General features: G+C 35.9%; 1 protein-coding gene across 1 annotated transcript; it reads right to left on the bottom strand.

Moving 5' to 3' along the window:
* Positions 1–2,290: 2,290 nt before the first annotated feature.
* PRPL35 (Ribosomal protein L35) lies at positions 2,291–23,218 on the bottom strand. The gene is made up of 3 exons (XM_089801723.1): positions 22,824–23,218; positions 20,871–20,987; positions 2,291–2,533 (listed from the first exon to the last, which is right to left on the bottom strand). Exons 1-3 carry the CDS (start codon positions 23,085–23,087, stop codon positions 2,456–2,458), a joined length of 459 nt encoding a protein of 152 aa, XP_089657849.1. The 5' UTR covers positions 23,088–23,218; the 3' UTR covers positions 2,291–2,455.
* Between the last annotated feature and the right edge of the window lie 1,218 nt (positions 23,219–24,436).

Raw genomic sequence — 24,436 nt, 5'->3', positions numbered from 1 at the left:
AGGGTCAACCTCAAATTACCAAAGTTGCAACCTAATTTTTAATTTTTAATAACTCGATTTCATTTGTCTCATTTAAATGACTCAAGTATAATGTATTGTATGTGTAATGTGGTAATGTCCTTTTCAAGCTCCCAAACATTGTTACTAAAACTACACAAAAGTTTCTACCCATTGAATGCATGATTCTTGTATTGTTCCGGATCTATCGCCAAAATATCAACAATAGAATGACACAAAAAAGACTTATTTGTTTTTATTCGCCTTTTAAAATCTATTTATTGAAGATTCAAATTGACTCTTACATTTCAATTTGGTTGGTTATTTTGTCACTATCTTTTGAGTCTAAATCAATGTGTATATGCAAGCAAGAGCCTACACACAATTGTAAATTGCGAGCCTCTTTTCTAGGAGGGTTTGGGTTAAGTCTACTTGAACTTAGTAAAATAAAATTAAAAAAAAAGAAGAAAAACACAACACAACACATAATAATAATTAATCTTGGCTTTAGCCTCTTACCGATTAAAAAAAAAAAACCAACGTGCATATGCTCTCCTCTCATTTGATTTTGTGATCTTCAAAATTAATGACACTTATTTCTTCCCAAGGTTATGCTATATTTGAATTTTATCATTAAAGAAACTTCTTCACTCCAAGTTTATGGTTTTGTGATCTTCAAAATTAATGATGCTTATTTCTTCCCAATGTTATGTTATATTTGAATTTTATCATTAAAGAAACTCTTTCACTACAAGTTTATGATTTTGTGATCTTCAAAATTAATGATGCCTATTTCTTTCCAAGATTATCTTACATTTGAATTTTCTCATTAAAGAAACTCCTTTACTCCAAGTTTATTTTAGAACCAAGAGGCGATATGAACAGTGTCACACGAGGACTCGCACCACCCTCCCAAACCTTGAAGTACCCACCCCCGAGACATCCCCGCATCGGATGCTTGAGTACCCAAGTACTCCCACCTTTGCCATTCCCCAACCATGTCGCCGCTGAGATGGGTACTTTATTTTCTATTTGATTTTTAATTTTTGAATGTTACTATTGGGTATGTAATATCCTAATATGTTGAATGTTCAATAGTTCTAGCTCATGTTGCAATTTCGCTATGTTCAATTATTTTAATTTGCTATGTTCTATTGAAACATCATTTCATAACTAGCATTTCAAGTTCTATGTATACTATACAACACCCCTCCATGCCCTGTCATCCCCCAGCCATCCCGAAAATGAGGCCCATTTTCCCCGCGTCCTGAAAACTTATCCCAACGTCCTGATGTACCCTAGTACTGGGGTAACATTGGATATGAAAGACTCTATCTTGAAAGTTTGAAGCTTTCGTATTATTTGGCTTGTTTTAGTTCTTCCAAAGTATATATGACTTTGGACTACATTACAAAGGATGACACCAAGTATGAGAGGGAGAAATGGGTGGCCTTTATGTGCTCCTCCCCCATATCAAGGATGACATTACAAAGGAACACACCATTTTTTAATATCTCCAAATAGGTAATCTCAAGTCCATTATCAAAAGGGTTTATTAACAAAGCTAGAACTTATTTCTATTTTTATAATAAAATGATAATTCTACAAGCAACACCCTGAAAAAAGGAATTTGATAAAATAATACTTGGACAATTTAGAAGTAGTCTAACCTTTATAATTGATGCAAAATCTCAAACAAAAATTATAGTGTGCATTATTTAAAGATTATCAATTTCATAGTTATGTAAAATTTATATATTGGACACTTTATTGAATATTTCAGTAGTATATAGAGACTACTTGAAATTATACTGTTTCAGTATTTAGATATACAAGTAAGAATATAAAAATCATGTTAATATTGAAATTGGGTGATAGTTAAGTTGTAATAGTGTTATTCTTGCCATATCATGAACATCATGAAGAGGAGGTGTTGTAGAATCGTTTGACTTCAAAAATACCTACCCTGAACATTAGGCAGACATTTCCTTGTCATTCCAATTGGGGCCATTTCGTACCCAGAATCAGTTCATTAATCTGCTGATTTTGGCAACGTAGGGTTTACTATACAAGTAATGGCAACTTATCTCTGCAGTAAAGGCCTGATAACAGACATAACAAATAGCATGCCAAGTTACCTAAGCTAAAAAATATTCACCAGTAAAGCCAGTTGCACTCTCTAAGGCAACATATGAAAAGTAAAGAATCATTAGGGCTTCAACCATGCTGTGTTTTTTTAAAAGATGGCACTGCAAAATACTCTCAAATTAAGCAAAGACAATTCACAAATCTCTTCCTGCAAAGGCATATTTTGAATTCAAGGCAGTAAATGTATTTAAAAACTGCGTTTAACAGAGTAGACAGAGGAGGTAGTCAACATTTGAGATTATCCATAGTACATATCCTTCATGAAAGGAATCATTCCGAAGAAGAAAGATATGCATCAGAACCTGAAACTTTATGTTGCTTTTCTGTTGACTTTTAAGTATGGCAATGCTCCAATCACATTGTCATAATCACTTCTGTCTACATAAGCCTGCAACAGCAACAGAATTATCATATCAGGTTTAACAAGTTTACGACAATCATATATATTTTTGCTCTAGAAAAAATAAATTATATATAATTATCATTTGCACCAGAACTGACGACTTTGTTTCCAAAACTATTGAACAAATGATAAAGCTAAGTAATCTTCAGACAAAGTATATGAACATCAAATAAAAAGCTTTTCATCAATGACGATAAAATAAAATATATTTTAGCTTTGATGTACAAATACCTTAATATGTGACCTAAGTTACTGTTATAGATATGGTTGTACAGTAGGGAAATAGTATCAGTAGTCCTTGTAGCTAACTCCCTGCATCTTAAGCTCTTACACAGTACATCAGATGATCTTTTTTGTTGCCTTTGTATGTGTCTTGACTGCTTATTACTATTGTTCTAGCTTTTGGGTAATAAAGATGAATGCCACAAGATCCATTATGCACACATACTCTTGCTTCATCACCCATTCACAGTGACAAACAAAAGCATTGCCCAATTGATCCAATACTTATGCACAAAAGTCATAATAATCATGTATTATTGGTACCAATGCAGTTGCATGATTGGTCCTATGACTATCCTTTTCCGCAAAAAAAACAGACAGCTATTAGCCCACTAAATTATTTTCTAGTGGGGTCTTAATTAGAAAAATTTAATAACGGTAATTGAAACATAGACGATAACTGATCCCCTACATTTTAGAAATGTTTTGTTTTTTAAGAAAAAGAAGAAATACTAAAAAGTGGAGGAACTGTACTCGACCATTTAACTTGGAAAGTCATCGGGTTGAGAAGTCACGGTGAGAGGATTCTATTCATCAAAATTCAACCAGGACCTATACCCAGCCTTGCCTTGGAAGGGGTTGCATGATCTGCACGGGACCAAGCCTAATTGGGTTTGAACATGGGGTATCACCATGCATTCACTCTTACCTTACTGCTACACACCAGCTGTTAGACTACTCATTCTATATGCATCGGCTTTATCTAGAGAATGAATGCCTTTGATTGTAAAATTTCATAGATTGGCATGTGTTAGCTTGGATCAAAATACATTGACCCAGGATATCCCAATTCCAATTCCATTCCCATTTCACATTACATTGGTTTTAACTTTTACTTTTTCCTTCTCCAGTCATTCCATCATTCTGTTGTCTCAGCTTGCTCATTTATATATTTATTGGTTAAAATCAATATTCTATCAGATACGATGACTTGTTTTCAGTTTGTAGATCTCTAGATTTTGCAACCTTTATCATAATTTCATGTTGTCAACTATTTCCATTTTATTTCATTGATTAATTTTATTGTCATTCTTTTGTCGATTGACTAATTTGGTTGATTTCATCGTCTCATCCTGTCATTGGTTACCAACTTTACTGTGTTAAATCAACTTGTCAATTAACTGATTACATTATATTATGATATTATTCACAAGATTCAACTGTATTTTTTTGAGTCAACTCAGTTACATTATATAATTAATTAATTTTATACAATTATAAGGAGCATTCTGATCCTTCAGAACGGAATACAGTCACTCCCAACAAAATCAATCAGAATGCCACATTTCAACGAGAGAACAAAGGCAGGTGACTTAGTTCTTGGCACTTGAAAGTTTAAATACTATATGTATACTTATTTCAGGCACAAAGTTATGATGCTTCTGCTTTTACAATAAGAGTATATTACTCCTCTTTAATCTCTTCTGTGATGTCCCTTTTTTAAATGTTATTTTATAATGGATAATAATAATAAATAAAAATATTAAAACAATAATAACTAAGTTTAATGAATGGTCAAAAGGCATGAAATGAAAGGCTGTGACTCCCTCTAAGAACAAGATATAGAAGGGATATCATTTTCTTGGGAGAAGATCATGAAGCAAGAAATAAATATACCATAAACTGGGACTGAAAATAAAATTAGAAATAGATTATTATTCTCAAAGGAAGAAATGAAGGGTGGCAACTCTTTCACCAATTAGGTATAAACAACATTTACAGATCACCTATCAATCATCACTAACCAATAAATCAAATCAGCAATCATTCAATCCTCACCCATCAATTCATCAAAAGCAATCATCAATTATCAAATCAAAGCAAACAATCAATCGGCAAATCGTCATCACTAATTATCAATTCACTTAATCAATCAAACATATAATCCATCATTCTAATATCAACTCTTCAAATATCAACCACTCTAACATCATTTCATTTGAATGTCAATTATCAAAGACATCAATCAGAAACTGTTATAGAAGTAGAACTAGAGGAATATACACAGATGATGAGCAGCAGACCCAAAATTTAGAGTAGCAAATCAGACATACATACAACTGTAAATATATTTAATTCAAATACAAATCTATTAATAAGTTTTCATGTCTTACTTCCATATTGAATTAATCCAAATACAAATCTATTAATAAGTTTTCATGTCTTACTTCCATATTGAATTGCCAATCCATCAAGAATATCAATCAGCATTAATCAAGTAAATTGATCATAATTAAAAGAATCAGCTTGAATTTGAGGAAGTGTCCTGTAGGAGTTGGAAGGACATTTTACTTTCATGCTCTGGGGCTAGGAGTTATAAGATACAGGGATCCTTTCAAGCCCCGGGCATAAATTAGCAAAAAAATCGTGATTTTATTGATTTTGAGGATAGTCCTATAACTTTTTGACCATTTCTGATGTTTGAAAAAAAGCTATTGTCATTTTGAAGCAAGCATTGTTGCTTAAGGTAAAGAAATCAATAATATCCTGGAAAGGGACATTACATCCTCTGGAAACCAGTATGGCTGTCCCTGTGTGAATGGGCATGTGTTGGGACAGGCAGATTGGATAAGTGTAGGGTGTTCACGCAGAATTCCCGTCAGGGGAGGTGGCAGCCGACCTGTTTCTAAACAGATTAATTGACTGCAGTTTTCCACAAAATGAGTAAAGTGATTCTTTTCAGCTCACTGAGTCGTAAAATCCCTTCTTCGTTGGAAATCAGTACCGACAAAGATACCCTTAAACATGTAACACATTTTTTTGTCCATTGCTTTGATGCCTAACCTTTACTTGTTTTTACAGAGTAGATCTTGCTGAAAATATTTTATTCATTTAGCGCAGCCACAAACTAAGATAACTTACGTGATTCTGAGTATGAAAACTTTACTTGTTTTTACAGACAGTAGATCTTGCTGAAAATATTTTATTCATTTAGGGCAGCCACAAACTAAGATAACTTACACGTCTATATTCAATTTGAATGTTTTGACTTGAGAGCTAAGTTGCTGAATTGTGGGATTTTTAAGCGATTCTGTGTAGGAAAAGTACCGGAATTGGATTCTGAAATGATTCTACTCTGGGCACATCCAGGGTTCATGTTTTAAGATACCAGAATGTTAAGTGATTCCAATTTTGATCTTTTCGATATTGAAACCTGAATTTAAATTAGAATGATGTGTTTCAAATTTTGAAAATTGTAATGGTTTTATTTAGCGTATGTATTGGTATATGACATTCTAAACTTTATTCTATTTTTCAACTACAAAGACCCACATATATACTAAACATACAAAACATGTACCCAACAACCCAAAAAAAATTCAGCTGTACCAGTGTTTCGTACATATGTACCCATACCCATACCCATTCCCAAACCTGATTCAGCAACTTAGCTTGAGACAACAATTTACTATCTTCTCAGTCCTTTACACTAATAGCACATTTGGATCTTTTCCAAGGCTAGATTTCTTGAAACATCTAATATAGAAATACGTCTGATTTAAGAGGAGATGTCCCTGAACAAGCTCAAATATGGCTTTCTGAAAACAAATATTTTTTCGGAGGTCTAATAGTCTTAAGAAGAATGCATAAATGAGCAAATCTGCCATCAAAATAGAGTCAAAGGCTAGTCTTTCTAATACTTCCCATTGGCTAGAAAGAACATTCAATTCTATTCTCTCTTGTTATAAGTAGATTATAATTTATAAATCAAGCCATGTCATTAATCAATTTGTTGTTAGCAGTAGCTGAAAGATCTAATGGGCATGTGCATAACACTATTACAATAATAGATAAGTCGTCTATTATTAATTAATGGTTATCTATTGTAAATATCTAATAAGCTTTAGTTTGCTTTCGTTTTTTGCTTTCTCTAGAATAGAATGTTTCTATTCTTTACAATTATTTCCTAAGAAAACATCGTCTCATTCTTTTGTATAAATTGATTGTTTGGTCTCTGTTAATAACAAGCAAGTATTTTACCAATTACCTCCGTAATATGGTATCGGAGCTAATACTTAAATGTTTTCAGAAAAAATTATAGTTTCTTGAAATTATTTGTTTAAATTTTCCCAAAATTATTTCCGCTAATTTCTCTAAAACCTGCCTAGGGTTTTCTGCCTGTAGAAATTCCTGAACTAGGTTCTGCAAATCGTGGGCAGTTTTTTCTTGGCGTTTTCTGCAAAACCTACCTAGGCTCAGCTCGTCTTCTCAACTCGCGTTTTCTGCAACTTGCGACATTTCCCTTTGCATCCCGTGCAATTTTGTGCTCAACTCATGACTGGTCTCATTTTTTTCTTGGCAGAAGTCCTTGCAAAATCGCGGAACAGATAGCTTGCGTTTTTTTGAGGTCATGGGCAGCATTTTTTGAGGGAGAAAACTCAGTTTGTTTTGCAAATATCTACTTGCCTATGTTGTCTCAGACAAAAACGCCCCTATTCTGATCAAAATCAGACAGTTTTTTGGACTGCAAACACTTTTTTTGCAGATTCGACCTCCATGGCCGTTGACTGAATTTTTGCTCAAAACCCTAATTTTTGGGGTCACAAAAATATTTTGATTTCAAATCCTTCCTGGGTTTTTCGAGAGCTCAACTGGGTTGTTTTTTTTTCTAGGTGCCTCATTTTTTGTGCCTCGATTTTCGGGCCAGCGGATCCAGAAACCAACAACATATTCCTTCTGAGTTTTTCGAGCTCTCTTCTAGGTCACTCTCAGATTCTTTTGGGTCTTCCGAATTGTTGCCTTGAAGAACATGCCTTCATAGATATTCACAGTTTTTCATTGAATAACGTGCCATGGCATCTCTGACAAATATTTTGCTCGAGCATAACTCAAAATTCAATGGTCGCAATTATGGCACTTGGAAGCAGTACATCATCACAATTTTTGAATATCAGAACACCGATCAACTTGTTCTGGGTGTAACGAAGCATCCAACTTCTTCGGGCCCTGATCAAGATACATGGGATCTGAATAATCGAGCAGCAATGATGCTTCTCAAATTATCCGTGGCTAATGATCAACTTTCTCAGATTCCATCAGGCAAGACAGCTGTCGAGATCTTAACACATCTCAAAAGTCTTCATTAGACTTCTGACAAAAGTAGAGCCTTCTTTTTGAAAAACACTTTGTTTTCTATTGTCAGGGATGAGTGCACCTCGCTCCAAGAACACTTGAATCAGATTCAGGAAATCCGTGATCAATTACTTGTCATCGATCGCAAGATGGAGGAAGAGGATATTTTAGTTATCACTCTTCGAAGTTTACCAAAATCCTATGAGCATTTTATCGAGACTCTCAACATCACATCTTTTGGTGTTGATTTGAAGTTCACTGATCTCTGCACACTGTTGCTTCAGCAAGATTGGTGGAAACAACAATTCGATAGCAGCTCCAGTTCCACCTCCACAGAGCAAGCCTTTGCTGCGAAATCCTTTCAAAAGGATAAAGGCAAGTTTCAGCAGCCATCTCAACAGAAGCCTTCTTCTCCAACATCAGATGGTTCCAAAAAGAAGAACATTCAATGCAACTACTGCCACAAGTTTGGACACATGAAGGTTGAATGTCGGAAATGCTTAGCTGCACAGTCTAAGCAATTAGGTTTGCAGCCCAAAGCGAACAGTGCAGAGCACACTGAGCAAGTGGAATTTGCCTTTTACACCTTCATGGCTAAAAGACCTACAGATCATGTGAAGTCATCTGCCTGGTACATTGATTCAGGTGTCTCTCATCATTTTGCTCACCGCAAAGACTGGTTTACTGACTACCAGCCTTATTTAGACTTTGTTATTTTTGGTGGCGGAGAAGAGTACACAATTGTTGGTAAAGGCAACATTCAGAATCAGTCTGTTGGGAGGAATCTCATATTCTTTGATGTGTACTACGTTCTAGGGATGGAACTAAATCTACTCTCAGTCAGTGAGTTGCTGCAACATTCTCCACTTAGCAGTCATCTTCAGTTCACATCAGTGCACCATCACTGATTGGGCGACCAAGTCTACTGTTGCAGTGGGTCTTGAGGATCATGGTGTTTTTAGACTTGCTGATTCGGGTGATTCTTAGGACTTAGCTATGGCTGCTCGGCAATCTTCTGTCAGCACACTTTGGCATCAGCGATATGGGCACTTAAATGTGCATTATCTCTCACAATTTGCTCTGGATGAGCTTGTTCTTGGATTGCCCGAGATTCAGACTCAACAACTTGGAGTTTGTGACGCATGCCAAGCTAGGAAGCAACATCGCACACCTTTTACCAGTGGCGATTCATGGCGAGCTTCTCAGGTACTTCAACTTGTTCATGCCGATATCTATGGCCCTATGGCCACTCCTCCTGTTTTTGGGTCCAGGTATTTTCTATTGTTTGTTGATGATTTCAGTAGAAAAATGTGGGTATATTTCCTTAAAAAGAAATCAGATGCTTTTCCTGTATTTCAAAAGTTTAAACCTTTAGTTGAAAAAGAGTCTGGGAAATCTATTATTACTCTTAGATCAGATAATGGGGGGGAATTTTGTTCTAATGCTTTCTCCACCTTCTTGGATACACATGGCATCAAACGCCAGTTAACCACACCCCACACGCCACAATAGAACAGTGTAGTTGAACGTCCGAACAGGACAATCACCGAGATGGCTCAATCCATGCTTGAACACAAACATGTTCTGAAGTAGTTTTGGGCAGAAGCAGTTAACACTGCAATTTATCTGTTGAACCGGTCACAAACAGTGGCGGTCAAAGGTAAAACTCCAAAAGAGGCCTGCTCAGGTCGCAAGCCCTGAATTAGTCACCTGAAGGTTTTTGGCTCCCTTGCTTTTGTTTGGATCCCTGATGCTTCACGTAACAAGTTGTATGCCAAGAGTCAGAAACTCATGCTTGCTGGATATAGCAGGCTTCACAAAGCCTACTGCCTGATCGATGTTGAGATGTCTCGTCTCATCTACAGTCGTGCTGTAGTCTTTGATGAGCAGCGAGGACCATTCATGCCTGTTTCTCCTATTCTTGATCCAACAGACAAACCTATGATGGCTCATGATTTGGGAGTTTGGCTTCCATTAGGTCCACTTGATGGGAAGGCTCCAATAGCTCCTGCAGTTCCAGTTATTCCAGTGATACCTATACAGACACCTCTGGCTTCTCCTACTGGATCACCTTGCTTTGTAGATGCTTCACCTGAGTTTGATCCAAATTCTTCTGATGAGCATCTTGCTGCTCAAACATCTCCTAGTACTAATGTTGGTCATTCTCCTATCTAGCCTAAGTGGTGGGCTAAGACACTTGCTCATCTTCGTGATGATGAGCTCATTGATGGGAGAACTGCTCGGAAAAAGAGCAAAACTACAGATTTTGTTAACTGCGCTCTCATGGCCAATATTCACAGTGTGTTTGAACCTCAAACATATTTCGAGGCTAGGGGAATTCTAGAGTGGTAACAAGCCATGACATCTGAACACCAAAGCCTGCTGAAGAACAACACCTGGGTCCTTTCTAATCTTCCACCAAGGAAGAAACCCATTGGCTGCAAATGGGTCTACAAAATCAAATACAAATCGGATGGTACTTTGGATAAGTACAAAGCTCCTTTAGTGGCAAAGGGCTTTTCTTAGCGTCAGGGCATTGATTATGAGGAGACCTTTGCTCCTATTGCAAAGATGAGCACCATCAGATTAGTCCTAGCCATGGCAACACTGTTTGGCTGGAAGGTCCATTAGATGGACGTCAACAGTGCTTTCCTGAATGGTGATCTCCATGAAGAGGTCTACATGACCTAACCTCTTGGTTTTAAGGTTGCTGGTAAAGACCATCAAGTTCTCAGATTGGTAAAAGCGCTCTATAGTTTGAAGCGGGCCCCTTGGGCATGGTACATAAAAATTGATAAGTACCTCAGTGATCAAGGCTTCAAGAGGAGTTCATCAAACTCAAATCTGTACATCAAGACTACTGACAGTGACATCATCCTTCTGATTATTTATGTGGATGATCTAGTCATCACTAACAGTTCGGCATTTTTGATTCAAGGAATCAAACAGAATTTATGCCAGTCTTTTGATATGACTGACCTTGGGTTCATGCATTATTGCCTAGGTGTTGAAGTTTGGCAACAGTCTTCTAGTATATTCATTTCTCAGTCCAAATATGCTAGGGCACTGTTAAACAAATTCCGAATGCAGGATTGCAAGCCTGCATCCACACTTATGGAGAAAGGTCTCAAGTTACCAGCAAAGTCTGATTCTCCTTCCGTTGATGATACTACATACAAACAACTAGTAGGCAGCCTCATCTACCTCTCTGCTACTAGGCTTGATATTAGCTTCGTAGTCAGCTATATTTCACGCTTTATGACAGCTCCTAAGGTTGGTCATTGGATGGCAACAAAGTGTGTGCTTCGTTATGTGAAGGGCACTTCAGATTATGGACTTTTGTACTCTTGAAGTTCTAATCCTAAACTCAGTGGGTTCACAGATTCAAATTGGGCAAGCTCTGTTGATGATAAAAAGTCAACATATGGATATGTGTTCAGTTTGGGTACCAGTGCAGTCACATGGACCAGTAAGAAGCAGCAGGTAGTTTCTCTCTCTTCTACAGAGGCCGAATACAAAGGAACTGTTAAGGCAAGATGTGAAGTTGTTTGGCTTCGTCGGATGCTTGGGGATATGCAGATATCACCAGCAGGACCGACTACTCTATTTGTTGATAACAAAGGCGTTATCAAGTTAGCACGAAATCTAGTCTTCCATGAATGAACCAAGCATGTGGATTTTCATTGTCATTATATACGACAGCTGGTTGGAGACGGGACTATAGATTTGCAGTATGTTCCTACCACAGATCAGACTACAAACATTCTCACCAAGCCTCTTGGTCTTGATAAGTTTGTCAAATTCAGAGGACAGCTTGGTGTGTTAGATAGATTAACCATTAAGGGAAGGTATTACAATAATAGATAAGTCGTCTATTATTAGTTAATGGTTATCTATTGTAAATATTTAATAAGCTTTAGTTTGCTTTCGTTTTTTGCTTTCTCTAGAATAGAATATTTCTATTCTTTACAATCGTTTCCTAAGGAAACATCGTTTCATTCTTTTGTATAAATTGACCGTCTGGTCTCTGTTAATAACAAGCAAGTATTTTACCAATTACTTCCATAATAGACACAGCCCCACCAAAAAATCTGTAAGGAATTGCTGTTGAGTATCAACATCAGTTTCTTAAAGTCGTAATTCTCTTAAAAATATTCAAACCCTGTAAGAGGTCAGTTTTATGTTGTGTTACCAGAGCCCCCCAGCAACCAAATGGATCCCGATCCAGTCTAGTTCCCCTAGAGATTTTAGCAAGGCATAGGGGTTCCTCTGGGACGAACCCAAGGAGAACCCAGATGGATCCTAACAAACCTGATAAGAACTGTCAAATTTTTACAGAATTTTATATTTTTGCACCTTTGGCTTTGACATTAATTTGGTCACTCGAAATTGAATTCCTAGCCCTAGCCCTTTTATTATGCCCTAGGTGGGTGAATTTGATACTGTACTACTGCTGTTATTGATAATATATGATCTTAACTTTGTTGATGGGTTTTTCCTCCAAGGGGGAGATTTTCCCATGGTATCTTTGTGTTCGTGTGTGCACATCTTGCTTATATTCTCAGTTTTTTAAAATTCTGATAACTAAAATAACATGGTATCAGAGCCAACTTTGTACTAATTGTGATCAGATTAACAGTAAATCAATCAGGATAATCTGCTATTGTTATTTCAGTCAAGAAGGTGACAGGGCTGAAGGTAGAGGACAGACTTGAAGGACCATTGTATTTCACCACATGGAAAGTTTGTGTCCTCCTTGCACTTGAGGAAAATGATCTACTTCAGTTTGTAGAAAGACAAGACCAAATGGAACCTACAGATCAAGAGGAGTTACTTCAAGAATAATGCCATCAAAGCCAAGAAGATTCTAATTGATTCTGTAAAAGACCATCTTGTTCCTATCATCTCGAAGATGTCTTCAACCAGGGAAATGTTCAAACAGCTGGAAGGAATGTATGAGATCAACAACATAAGCAGGGCACTTGCATTAAGGCAACAACTACTCCAAGTCAAGATGGCAAAGGGAGAATCAGTCATGGCTTTCTCTATGAGGATTTCAGAATTAAAAGAGCAGCTCACTGCCATTGATAGCGAAGTTGTGGACAAATAAATTGTTATGCTTGCATTAAATGGTCTTCCTTGCTCCTGGGAGTCATTCATTCAAAGCATAAGCAGGAGAGTTGAATTCCCCATCTTTGATTGTCTCTGAGCTGTCTGCATTCAAGAGGAATCACGCCTGGCTGCAAGAGGACTAACTATGAGCTCCCATGGAGAAGAAAATCATGTCCTTGCTGCTGAATCAGTCAAGAAGAAAGGTGGCTATTCAAAGAAGAACAACTTCAAGAGGAAAAGTGATTTCAGGCCCTCTACTGCTCTTGATTCAAGAAAGAAGCCAAAGAACCTGTCTCTTGTTCGATGTTTCAGATGTGACAAGTTTGGTCACTGTGCAAAGGAGTGTCAATCTTTGTCCAAGTAGCAAGAGGCAAACCTGAATTAAGTTTCAAATCAGAAAATAAAGAAGACTTTCTCTTCATTTCTGCCTTGTCAAGCAACATTCCTATAAATGGTGTGACACTTGGTTGATCGACACTGGAGCATCTAGGCACATCACAGCCTACCGGGAGCAACTTTCAAATTTGATAGAGGAGTCCAACCTTCATGTTGTTATTGGTAATGGTGCTCAGTACTCTGTAAGAGGTTTTGGTGCTACTTCTGTTAAATTAGATTCTGGAATTTCCCTTCAGCTGAGTGATGTTTTGTTTGGACAGGGAATTAAAAGGAATCTAATCTCAACATCTTTCCTAGAAGATAAAGGCTATCGAATTGCATTTTCTGAAGGAAGAGTTCTTGCATGGTCTAAGAAATCTAGCATCACATCAGCTTGTGTCATTGGAAATAGATTTGAGAGACTCTACAAACTTTCAACTCATCATATTCAAGCCCTTATCCATGAAGCACCCGAGTCTAGTGACCTATGGCATAGAAGACTTGGACATGTTCATTTTCGTGCTCTTCCCATACTTGAGAAGATGGTTAAAGGTATGCCTAAACTCAGTCATGTTCCTGATGATACATGCAAAGGTTGTGTTATAGGTCAAAACACTGAGTCCATTTCATAAAAGTGAATCTAGGTCTAAAGAGAAACTAGCTCTTGTTCAACCTGATTTATGTGGACCCATGTTTGTTGCATCTCCAAGTGGATTCTTGTATTGTGTAACCTTCATAGATGACCACTCTAGGAAACATGGATTTACTTCCTAGAAAACAAAAGAATCTGATGAAGTCTTGAGTACATTTAAAGAATTTAAAGCTTTAGCTGAAAACTTATCTAGGAAAAGAATTGAAGTATTAAGATCTGACCATGGAGATGAGTACACCTAAGGCGAATTTCATGATGTCTGAGTAGAGGCGGGAATTAAGAGGGATTTTTGTGTCCCCTATAACTCTCGGCAAAATGAGGTTGCAGAAAGAAAGAACAGATCCATAACTGAGGCAGCATAGGCAATGATTCATGATCAAAACTTGCAGATGTTTCTATGGGTTGAAGCAGCTAGGACTGTTGTCTATATTCACAATATGTGTCCTCACCATGTCTTGAAGGATATGATCCAGAAGAAGCCTTCACAGGAACTACACCAGATATCAGCAACTTGAGGATTTTCAAAGTCCAGTTTATGTTCATGTTCCTAAAGAGAAGAGAACCAAACTCAAACCTTCAGGCAAGAGGGGTATTCTTGTGGGGTACAGTGAGACCTCCAAAGCCTTCACAATTTACATTCCGGGTCAGAAAAACATTGAGGTTAGTAGAGATGTTATTTTTGAAGAAATATTGCATTGAAGAAGTCTGAAGGTTTATCAATAGAAACTGATAATGAAGTCAACAGAAATCAAGATAGGTATATTGACCACAATGTTGAGATTTAGAGGGAGGCTTCAGAACCTTCAAATCAAAATGATCAAATTCAGCCCATAGATCCAACTGATGGGTTGAGAGACATTACAGTGAGCAGAAAAAGACCTCTTTGGGTATGAAACACCATTCAGAAAGCTGAAAAGTTTGCAGCCTCCAAAAGCACCTTCAGAGAGAATGAGAAACCTCAGAAGTTCTCCAACTATGTTGCAATGATGTGCAACCTCATTAGGACTGAACCTTCTAGCACTAAAGACGCTATGAACCAACAAGCATGGAAAAATGCTATGCGTGAAGAATATGAGTCCATTATCAGGAATATCAGATTTAACTGTACTAGCTTCAAAGTGACATCAGAAACTAGTTGAAAATCAAGATAAAATGTGCCCTTTAGTTAGCAAAATCATGCTCCGATACCACTTGTAATGAAACAAATTCCACAATAAATAAATAAGCAAACTAAAGGATTCAGAGTATAGCATTCCAACCACAAGGGATAAAATATTTTAAGTGAGAATATAAACATTGAAACAAACAGATTAATGAAATAACAGCCTACTTGCTGAGATTTGACTGATATTACTAGCATTATTATGTCCTAGAACACATTCATTTGACAAGACCAGCATATATTGTAAAGATTTTTGTCTATTTTAGTTTAGATTGTTGAAAGAATTATTGCATTGACAACTTAAAATTGGAGCAAATATAGAAGAGAAAGGCGATCTACAATAATGCTAGCCAAAAATTACTTAAAAAATTTATTAGATAGCAGAGAGCTTCACAACTTTTTCCTTCCCTTTGTCATTAAGTATTGCAACTTTTTGTAAACTATCAACAATAATACTAGCCTCATATTGTAGTACTGAAAAGTGATTAACAATAGCTCAGAATTATCTTCTGGGAACAACACTCAGTAAGTCCTTGGTGTAGGCAGAGATACAACGAGAGGTGTAGGCAGAGATACAACGAGAGTCATTAGCAAAACAGTGGGCCATACATCACCACTCCCCAATCTCTCTTGGGGGTTATACAGTGAGTGCTCCAATGTGATTGAGGGTGGGAACTTGAACTGATGTTGGCTGGATGAGGTTCGTAGGAAGATCATGATATAAGGCACTTGGAGGGCTCAAGTTGTGATAATTGTATTAATGCCATCTTGAGAACGATGGAAGTGCTCTCTTCAAATGACTTGACTAACCCTGTTCTATCGGACAACGGGCAGCTCAGCCCCTAGAGGGAGGGAGTAATCCCTAGGGAATATGGGTCAGCATAGCTGTGCACAGTTTGAAGTGGGCATAGGATATTGGTTTGTTGTGTGACCACTGGAATGTTGTGCAAGTAAGTTATGGCTATGCCAAGGTCCACTCTTGACTATTGAATCGTAGTTGTGAGGAATAGTACTATTCCACTATCTAACATGTGAGGAGGTATATACACATCTCATTGATGCTAGAGGGCAGCATGAAGATTCACAACCTATTAAAAGACATTATTATAAAAACAGTGGGATATGTGTGAACCAAATCTAATATGATTCTTCGGTATTGTTAACCTTCTCTTAGTCCACCATTTTGACCAAAGCTTTTTTCAATGCCAAAAAACTATAGGGAGAAGAATCAAGCGAAGGTCATCAAGGAAAGATAACTCAACGCTCATATGTATACTTGGGGGAGGGGACCCAAGGTTGCTGGAGAGACCTAGTAAGTTGACACGAAAGGCAATAGCAAGTGAGATCAGTTATACACAATTCAACAAAATTGAGAACCCATTTAATGACTTACTAATGTTGTAGAATATGGTGCACTAGGAATTGATTCCACTCTCCTTAGAAAAGGGGCAAGAGATCCTACTTTCTTTGAAAGGCACGGTACCAACTCAATTTGAGATTGAACGGATCAAATTACTCCATATGCAAAATAGTTTGAATATTAGGCACATTGTCATATGCTTGCTGAAGTATACTCGTAATATCATGTTGTTTAGTGTGGATAATTATCTCCACCTGTTCTTTTTCAATATTAAATAATCCAATATCACTAAAACTATTGTAGAACAATGGTGTTTATAACTTAAATGATATTGGTAATGGCAAAACTTATCACTACAGTTCTTTGTCTTACCTGAGGCCCAACACAAGCCCTAGGATGTCGAAGTAATTCACCAACCTTGTTATTATTGCAATGATAATTACATCCAATTACTACATGGAAAGGTAGTGTTACACTTATATTTTTCTTCAGCCTTAACATCAAACATTTAAGTCATGGGAGTGCCCAAGTTGAAGTTGAAGTTGAACCTTCGGGTCAGTTCAACTTCAAGTTCAGTAATTTCATATATACTTTCGGGTGTCGAAGTCGAAGTTGAAGCTTCTAGCCAGTTCAACTTCAACTTCAAGTTTTGTCATTAGCACAAAATGTTAAAAACAGGCCAGCCATTCTCCTATTTGTCAACATTCCTATTCACATATGGGGAGGTTGAAGTCGAAGTTGAAGTTTCAGGTTAGTTCAACTTCAACTTCAAGTTCATGTTAGAATCTGTGCAAAATGCAGTGTTCTGTTCGAAGTTTCAGTTTCAGTCCTGGCAATCAGAAGTTTGAGAATCATTATGATTCAATCAAGACTGGGAACTTCAAGAGTGTATTTGAAATGGTGAAGCCTGAAAGAAATCCACCATTCTTAAGTTCAAAGCTCATGGACAGTTTCAAATATGTAGTTCACAGATCAATGGCCCAAATTCAACAGTTGGAATTTGTAGCTCAAATTCAAAATAAAGCTCGGATCTTGTTTCAAAGTTAGAAGTCCAAGATCCAAGGTGTTGGTGGATAATGAGATGTACAGTAAGTAAATTCCAACATGAGATTCAAGTGCAGGTATTGGTGTATATATTGTTGTCAGTTTTAATAGAGCTTGTAACTACAGATTTCTGTCTGCATTAAAGTAACAGTCACAATCCAAGGAGCATAACTTTTTATCCCACTGTCAGATTTTGCTCAATTTTTGATATGTTGTAGAAAATCAAGTTTTCTAAATCTTCACCAAAGCGATTTTCAAAATTTGGTCAAAGTCAAAAGTTATGATGGACTGTATGCGGGTCTGTCAACATACCAGCAAATGCAAAATGTTCTGCAATCAGAAAAACAGTCATCTTGCGGGGCCCACAGATTTTAATCCAATCGTTGGATTGAGCTGAATTTCGGATATGTTTGAGGAAACCTAGTTATCTAAATTTCCTCCAAGCTGGTTTGCAAAATTCACAACGGATCAAAAGTTACGACTGTTACAAGATCATGACAGTAACCTGTAACCAGCATACGCCACCTGTTCAACATGCACATGCAATTCATTTTTGTAGTGACAGGTGTCCATAAGAGGTGTTTGGACGAATGTAAGCAATATCATAATGTTTATTAAACATTGTGTTTATCTTTTTTTTGATACGTCACTCTTACTCAATAATGGACAGCGGAATATCAAAGGTTGGGAGCAATTTCAAGAAACAGTTATTCAAACTGAAAAAGAATGGACATAAGGAGAAGATAAATAGTACAGAGAATAATAAGAGAAGGGTTTTTCTTTTTCTGTGGAGGAGTTCTATAGCTGCTGCTACAGGGAGAAGAGATTTCTATTTTGTAACAGAGGAAGCAGTTTCATTTTATGCAGATTGACTGTGATAAGGGGATTGAACAGTACTATTATTGTTTTATCATGTCTCTGAAATAAAGAGGGACATAAGTGTGTTAGATTTTACAATCATATACATTTGTGTTTTTGATCTGAAATGATTTTGGAGTCCTTTTATTTCTGTTTTAGATGCAGTTCTTTATTATTATGTCAGATGTGATATATGTAATCTTATGGTTATGTATTCACACTTTTGCATAAAGATGTTTACAGCTTTCACTCTCCCAATTTTCTCTGTAATATGGAAACATGGTAGATAGTCCTGTGGCTGTTTACTAGTTTTTCATTCATTTCCAGTTTAGCAATCTTTAAATCGCATTTATTCCATATTGATGGATGAATGTCTGAAAAATCCTTTGTGTCTTCAGGTTAAAGACATAACCAGATATCACATTTATTGAATATCTTTTAAGAGGGAGCTGTACCTCTCAATTCAGAGGAAAGCTATCAATCTCATGATAGTATTTCCAATTGTTAGTGGCAATTGTTCTTCTATTTGGGTATCTTGAGTCATTCTTTGTATTTAATTCTAGAAGGACAAAACTGTTTACTAACAGGTAGTAAGAGGATAGTGAATAGTAAGTGGGAGTAGGGTGAGCAATCCTTCAACCTGATCTACCACTATCAATCTACCTACTACTATCCTTTCCCACTCCATTGAGATTATCCCCCCTTTCCTCATGTCTTTCTTGCAATACACCATTCCATCTTACCCTTCCTACCTTCCCACTTCATTTCACCTCTAGTCCTTGCCCTCCTTGCCCTCCCACCAACATCAACTAAACTTTTCCTTATTCCACTGAATCATTATTCCACCCACAAGGAGTAGTACCATTCCATCGAGAGAAGTATGATTCCATCTAGTGGTGGAATAGTATTGTGGAAGTAATGATGAACTACTTAACTACGCCTTTCACTTGATACTCAACTTTAGAGGGTAAGCTGCACTCTGCTATTACAGTACTTTGTGCAGGGCACCAAGCTGATTCTGAGGCCCCTAAATTTCATGGGGCCTCAAACGCCTAGTTTGCCTATGTCCACCAGCTTCCCTATGTTCCCTTCAGGTGTAGCTTGTACCCCCTGCCTTAGGGATGAGGATTGGGACTATTATAGGAATGGAGATTTTATAACAGTCCTCAAACTACATACAGTGCCCCCACTTCGCTGAGGCAGTGGCTCCATCAGCCATATGGCCCTTTGGTATACTTCTTTCCTCATATTGAATAATCTGTTATAACTTAGGATACTTCTAACAGACGAGCTATACTTGATTCATACCTTCAAAAGAATCTAAACATTGTGAATAGTACACTACCTTGCCTAATCAACTTAACCAACAATTATTAAGAGAATCTAAATCTTTGTCACTTGTGAATCTTAACTTATTTCAAAAACTTGGCTTCTGTACTTCTAGCCAACAAAGGACTTCATTTCACAGAAACTATGCCTAAAACTTGAACATATATGTCTTCAGTTTGATAGGAAGTAAGCATTACTCAAAGATTCCTTATTCAAACATTTCCTTAGAAGCCAAGTTGAAGCAAGTAAGATGGGAAGTCTGGCCCCTGTTTCACTGCTAAGTTAAACCCTAATAAAAATTGTATTCGTTTCTAAAGACACAGAATTTCTGAGCCATTTCTACAGAGTTTCCAGTATTTGTCTTGTTTTTTCCAACAATAATTGAAAATTATGTGCACCTGTTTGCCAGTGTATTTTTATATTCAACTTCTTCGGTATTTTTGTAGAAATGCTTCCAAATCGATATGTTTCTGTGAATTTCTGGTAGATTGCCTTCTCATGATACAGTTGCTACATATATCTCCATTTCCATTTTCTGGCAAGTCAATTTTCTAGGTGTCATCAATTGTTATCCTACAGGGTTCACTACTCAATTCCAGCCTCAACCAATAAAATGTCGTGTACAAATATAATATCGAGATACCCAACAAGATAGAGGAAAAAAATTATCTTGATTTATGAGATGGAGCAAAATGCTAATGCTTCTCACTCCCGAAAGCTTCATGCAAATGGTTATGGAGAATTCTTTCTTTATAGGACTGGTACCTAAAATGGGCACTTATATACAATCATATGCAGAAAATTGAAATAGACATGGCAATGGAATTTGTTATTTTATAAATTCCTATCCCCAAAACCTTTATCCCCTATGTCAGACAGACGTATCAAAAGCACCATGTTATCATTAAGCTCAAAATTGGAAACTTGAAAGAAATTCAAATTACTACCAACCCACTAGCAGCATGCTTAGGATATGAAGCATAAGCATTCATTTAAATAAACAATTTCAGTATTAGTAAGTTCACAACAGATTAAGAATTTTATTTGCTGGTGAAGAGAAACTAAATTGGCACACCATTTTAGAGAGACGTTTCCTCCTTTTTGTGTTCTTCTTGACCAATAAGTGCTGCTTCCCAGCTCGCCGGCGTACTATCTTTCCTTTTCCAGTAACTCGAAATCTCTTAGCTGATGCCTATACATGAAACCATTCAAGTGGATTTAAACTAAATGAGAAGGGGCTTCTCTGGCTATTTTTTTGAAATATTAGCACTAAAAATGTTAATAAACCTTCACAAGTTCCATAGATATAGAGAGAACTTCTAATAATTAACTTCACAACAAAGAACTTAGAGACCTGGACTTAATTGAATTGAAGTCCGAAAAGATTTACTCAATAAAATACAGTCAGGAGCTTTATTTCTCTTATTCTTGCAAATCATTCTATGCAAAACACTCTATGCAACATTAATCTCTAACTGAATAGCAATTTGCAGTGAAAGAAGTACAGCTATGTGGAAATCTTAATTCTGGGCTGTAAAAATGTCTAGAGATAATATTTATAAGTACTCTAGGTGCAATTTTTTATTTTACAGAAAGTTCATACACACTTAGACAATTTGTAAGCCACCACTTAGCAAAAGAGTTTCCTACTTAACAGAAGCAAGTGTAGGATCTCCAGAACCTCCTTTTTTCCCACCTGCTGAAAGTGTTCCTAAATACCTGCACAAACTTCATTTCAGGGACAGACTAGAATTTGTTGTCTATCTGTTTCATTTTCCAGTTCCCAGAGCCCATATTCACTGAAAATAGGATCTGTCACCCTTGCATTTCAACCCTACCTTACAAAAATGAACAAAGAATGTTCAAATAGAAAACCTGAAGTCTCTACACAATCTCATCAGCACCAAACTCCTAGTACAATAGAAATCAAAAGTAAGGGCACTACAATGAATGGGGCATTGCATGTCTTGCCTCCTGCTGACCAGATAATCACTTTATCATTAAACCACATAACAAGGACCTAGTTTTTATCAATACCAATACTTAACACCTTTAACTTGTCATTTTTGCAGAAAAACAACACAGAATCTTTCACATCCCTATTGAAATGATAACAGACCGCATGAATTGAGAGCAATATCAAACACTTCTATTCAACTGAAAATGCAAAAAGTACTCCACATTCAACCATATTATGCAATCCATTGTCTAAGGGCCAGGGCTAGTGGTGTAATGGTTCAAAACCATCCAGAGCAATAAAGCAGACCATAATTCTAACACACGAGGCTAGGTTGTGGTGTAAGTTAGTTGAGTACCCGTAAGAGTGATCTAAATTGTTAAATCTTAACAATGTGACCCAAGCTTATCCTACAGGCATTAAAGGCAGCGGTGAGATTCCCCGTGAGTTACCCAACAGTAAACAAAATGAACAAAAGCAGAGTTTGGGAATCCATTTTACTCTATTGGGGGCTTCTTACCTAGCCCACTTGTCTAATAATAAAGACAAAAAATAACAAAACTTAAAAATAAGTGAACCCCAGTTTCCCTGTGTTCTGCTACAATTTATATGCTCCCGAAACCATTCAAAAAGCATAGCACAAAACACCATTAAAATCCTGCATATCCCTACCAAATCCACAGCCGGCAAAGCTAGATGTGAGCTCACTCAAAATTTAGCTAACAGGGAAAAGTTAAGGGGAAAAAGAGGAAGGTTCAGGAATGCATTTACTCCCTTGAACCATTTCTTATCACACCCACTTGCCAAATAATTACGCCAAAACTATAACACAACTCCAAACTAAAGGAGCCCTAGTTCCTTGTATTCTGCTTCAATTTATAAATTTACAATCCTGGTATTCCATTCAACAAGGATAGCTTGAGAAAATTATTTCAATCTACAGTATCCCTATGAAGTTCGTACGGGTTCCATCTAAACAACACATTCTTTCAATATTCGATAAGAGAACTTAAACCCAACGAAAAATGCAGAATGTCAACGAAAAATGCTTTTAAAAAACAGGGTACCAACCTTGTGGGTTTTCATTTTATATCCTTTATGGGCCATAACTGTCAGAGGCTTCCATCCTTTGCCAGTGAGAGGATGAATTAGAGATGAGGGCCTTCCCATGGTCAGCTGAGGAAACTGTCTATTTCTTCCATTTGAACTAAAGTTTAATGAGCAACCCAAAAGAGCTGACCTCCGAGGAAAGGGATTGAAAAGTTTTGCTGTTGCGGGGAATGCATGGGTTGTGCCTAGTGCACTAGTAGGCAACCTAAGCAGACTACAGGCCATACTGATTCTGTTCTGCACACGAAAAAATGCTCATTGCCAAATGGTGCAATCGTGGAAAAATAGAGCTGGATAAGGTGAGAAGGTCATTCACATTGTTGCTCAATTCCGTTTTTCCAATAATCAAAATTGGTTAATTGTTAAGTACTATGTTCGGACAATTTTATGTAAAGGGTCTTCATTATTCCACTTAAAATTTTATTAGTACATGCAAATAAAGATATAAGGATAACAGATTTCCACAATTTATCAATCTTATATATTATGTTTGTGGATGAGATTGTGTGAGCTTTTTAATTATTAATGTTTTAGATCATATTCAATGATCTATATCATTGAGTATGATGGGAAAGTTGATTTGAAAAAAACTCACAATCTAAGCATAACATATAACAAGTGTCATAGTACTTGTCGTAAGAGTTGTAAATAATTATAAAATTATTTCAACTAATAAATTATTATTAATTTATTAATTTTATAGATTAAAATAAATATATAGAATAGTTATTAGTATAATAATTTGAGTTAAAACTATTTTTTATTAAAATTTACATTTCTGTTTTTTTAATTCATTGTTCTCAATACAAAATTATATAAACATAAATAAATAAATTAATTGTTTTATTTTCAAATGAAAAAATAATAATTCAATCAATATTTTTATTGTGAAAGATGAAAAAACTTAGAAAACGTTTTTTTTCAAGGATTCATATAATAATTTAACATCTATCATTTTATAAAATTATTTTTAAATATATTTATTAAAAATTATAAATAACAATACACATATATTAAATATTAACATCTTATATATATTTCAAACATTAAACATATAAAATATAAAAGAAATTAAAATTGAAAAAGAGATAATAAAAATGTATTATATTAGTTAGGGAAAAAAATTATTTAAAAAATATAGAATAATTTATTTTTGTGGAATTCTAATAAAAAAAAGAAATATTTTATGAAAAGTATTTAAACCATGATACTTAAAAATATCAAAGAAAATAGTAATATTTAAAATGGTAAAGTGAGTGAAATATTACAAATATTCAAATTATATGAAATATTTTATTGTTAACTAAACTAAAAAATTATTATATTTAGATAATTTTAAACTATTGATTAAATGATACACTTTTTTAATTTCTTTGTTTAATAGAAAAATATATTTGAAAATAAATTAAGATCATAATATTTTATATTCTTACTTTTAATATAATCACATCTTTTAATTCATTATCCAAAATAAGCGCACTCTTTTTTTTAGAAGATGTAAGATGATATTAGCATTTTTAATCAATAATGTCTATAGTAGATAATTGATCTTATCTATACTAATACTTTACTAT

This window comes from Cupressus sempervirens, chromosome 9 (genome assembly GCF_028749045.1).
Source record: "Cupressus sempervirens isolate cs-2001-9-10 chromosome 9, ASM2874904v1, whole genome shotgun sequence".
Taxonomy (NCBI): Eukaryota; Viridiplantae; Streptophyta; class Pinopsida; order Cupressales; family Cupressaceae; genus Cupressus; species Cupressus sempervirens.
This window is presented reverse-complemented; position numbering and strand designations above follow the sequence as displayed.

Excerpts from the sequence above, each read along its gene's own strand:
- PRPL35 (XM_089801723.1), bottom strand. The coding sequence starts at position 23,087 with ATGGCCTGTAGTCTGCTTAGGTTGCCTACTAGTGCACTAGGCACAACC. Across the intron at positions 20,988-22,823 it reads ATAAAATGAAAACCCACAAG|GCATCAGCTAAGAGATTTCG; the intron begins GTTGGTACCCTG and ends TTTCATGTATAG. Across the intron at positions 2,534-20,870 it reads GGAAACGTCTCTCTAAAATG|GCTTATGTAGACAGAAGTGA; the intron begins GTGTGCCAATTT and ends TTGCTGTTGCAG.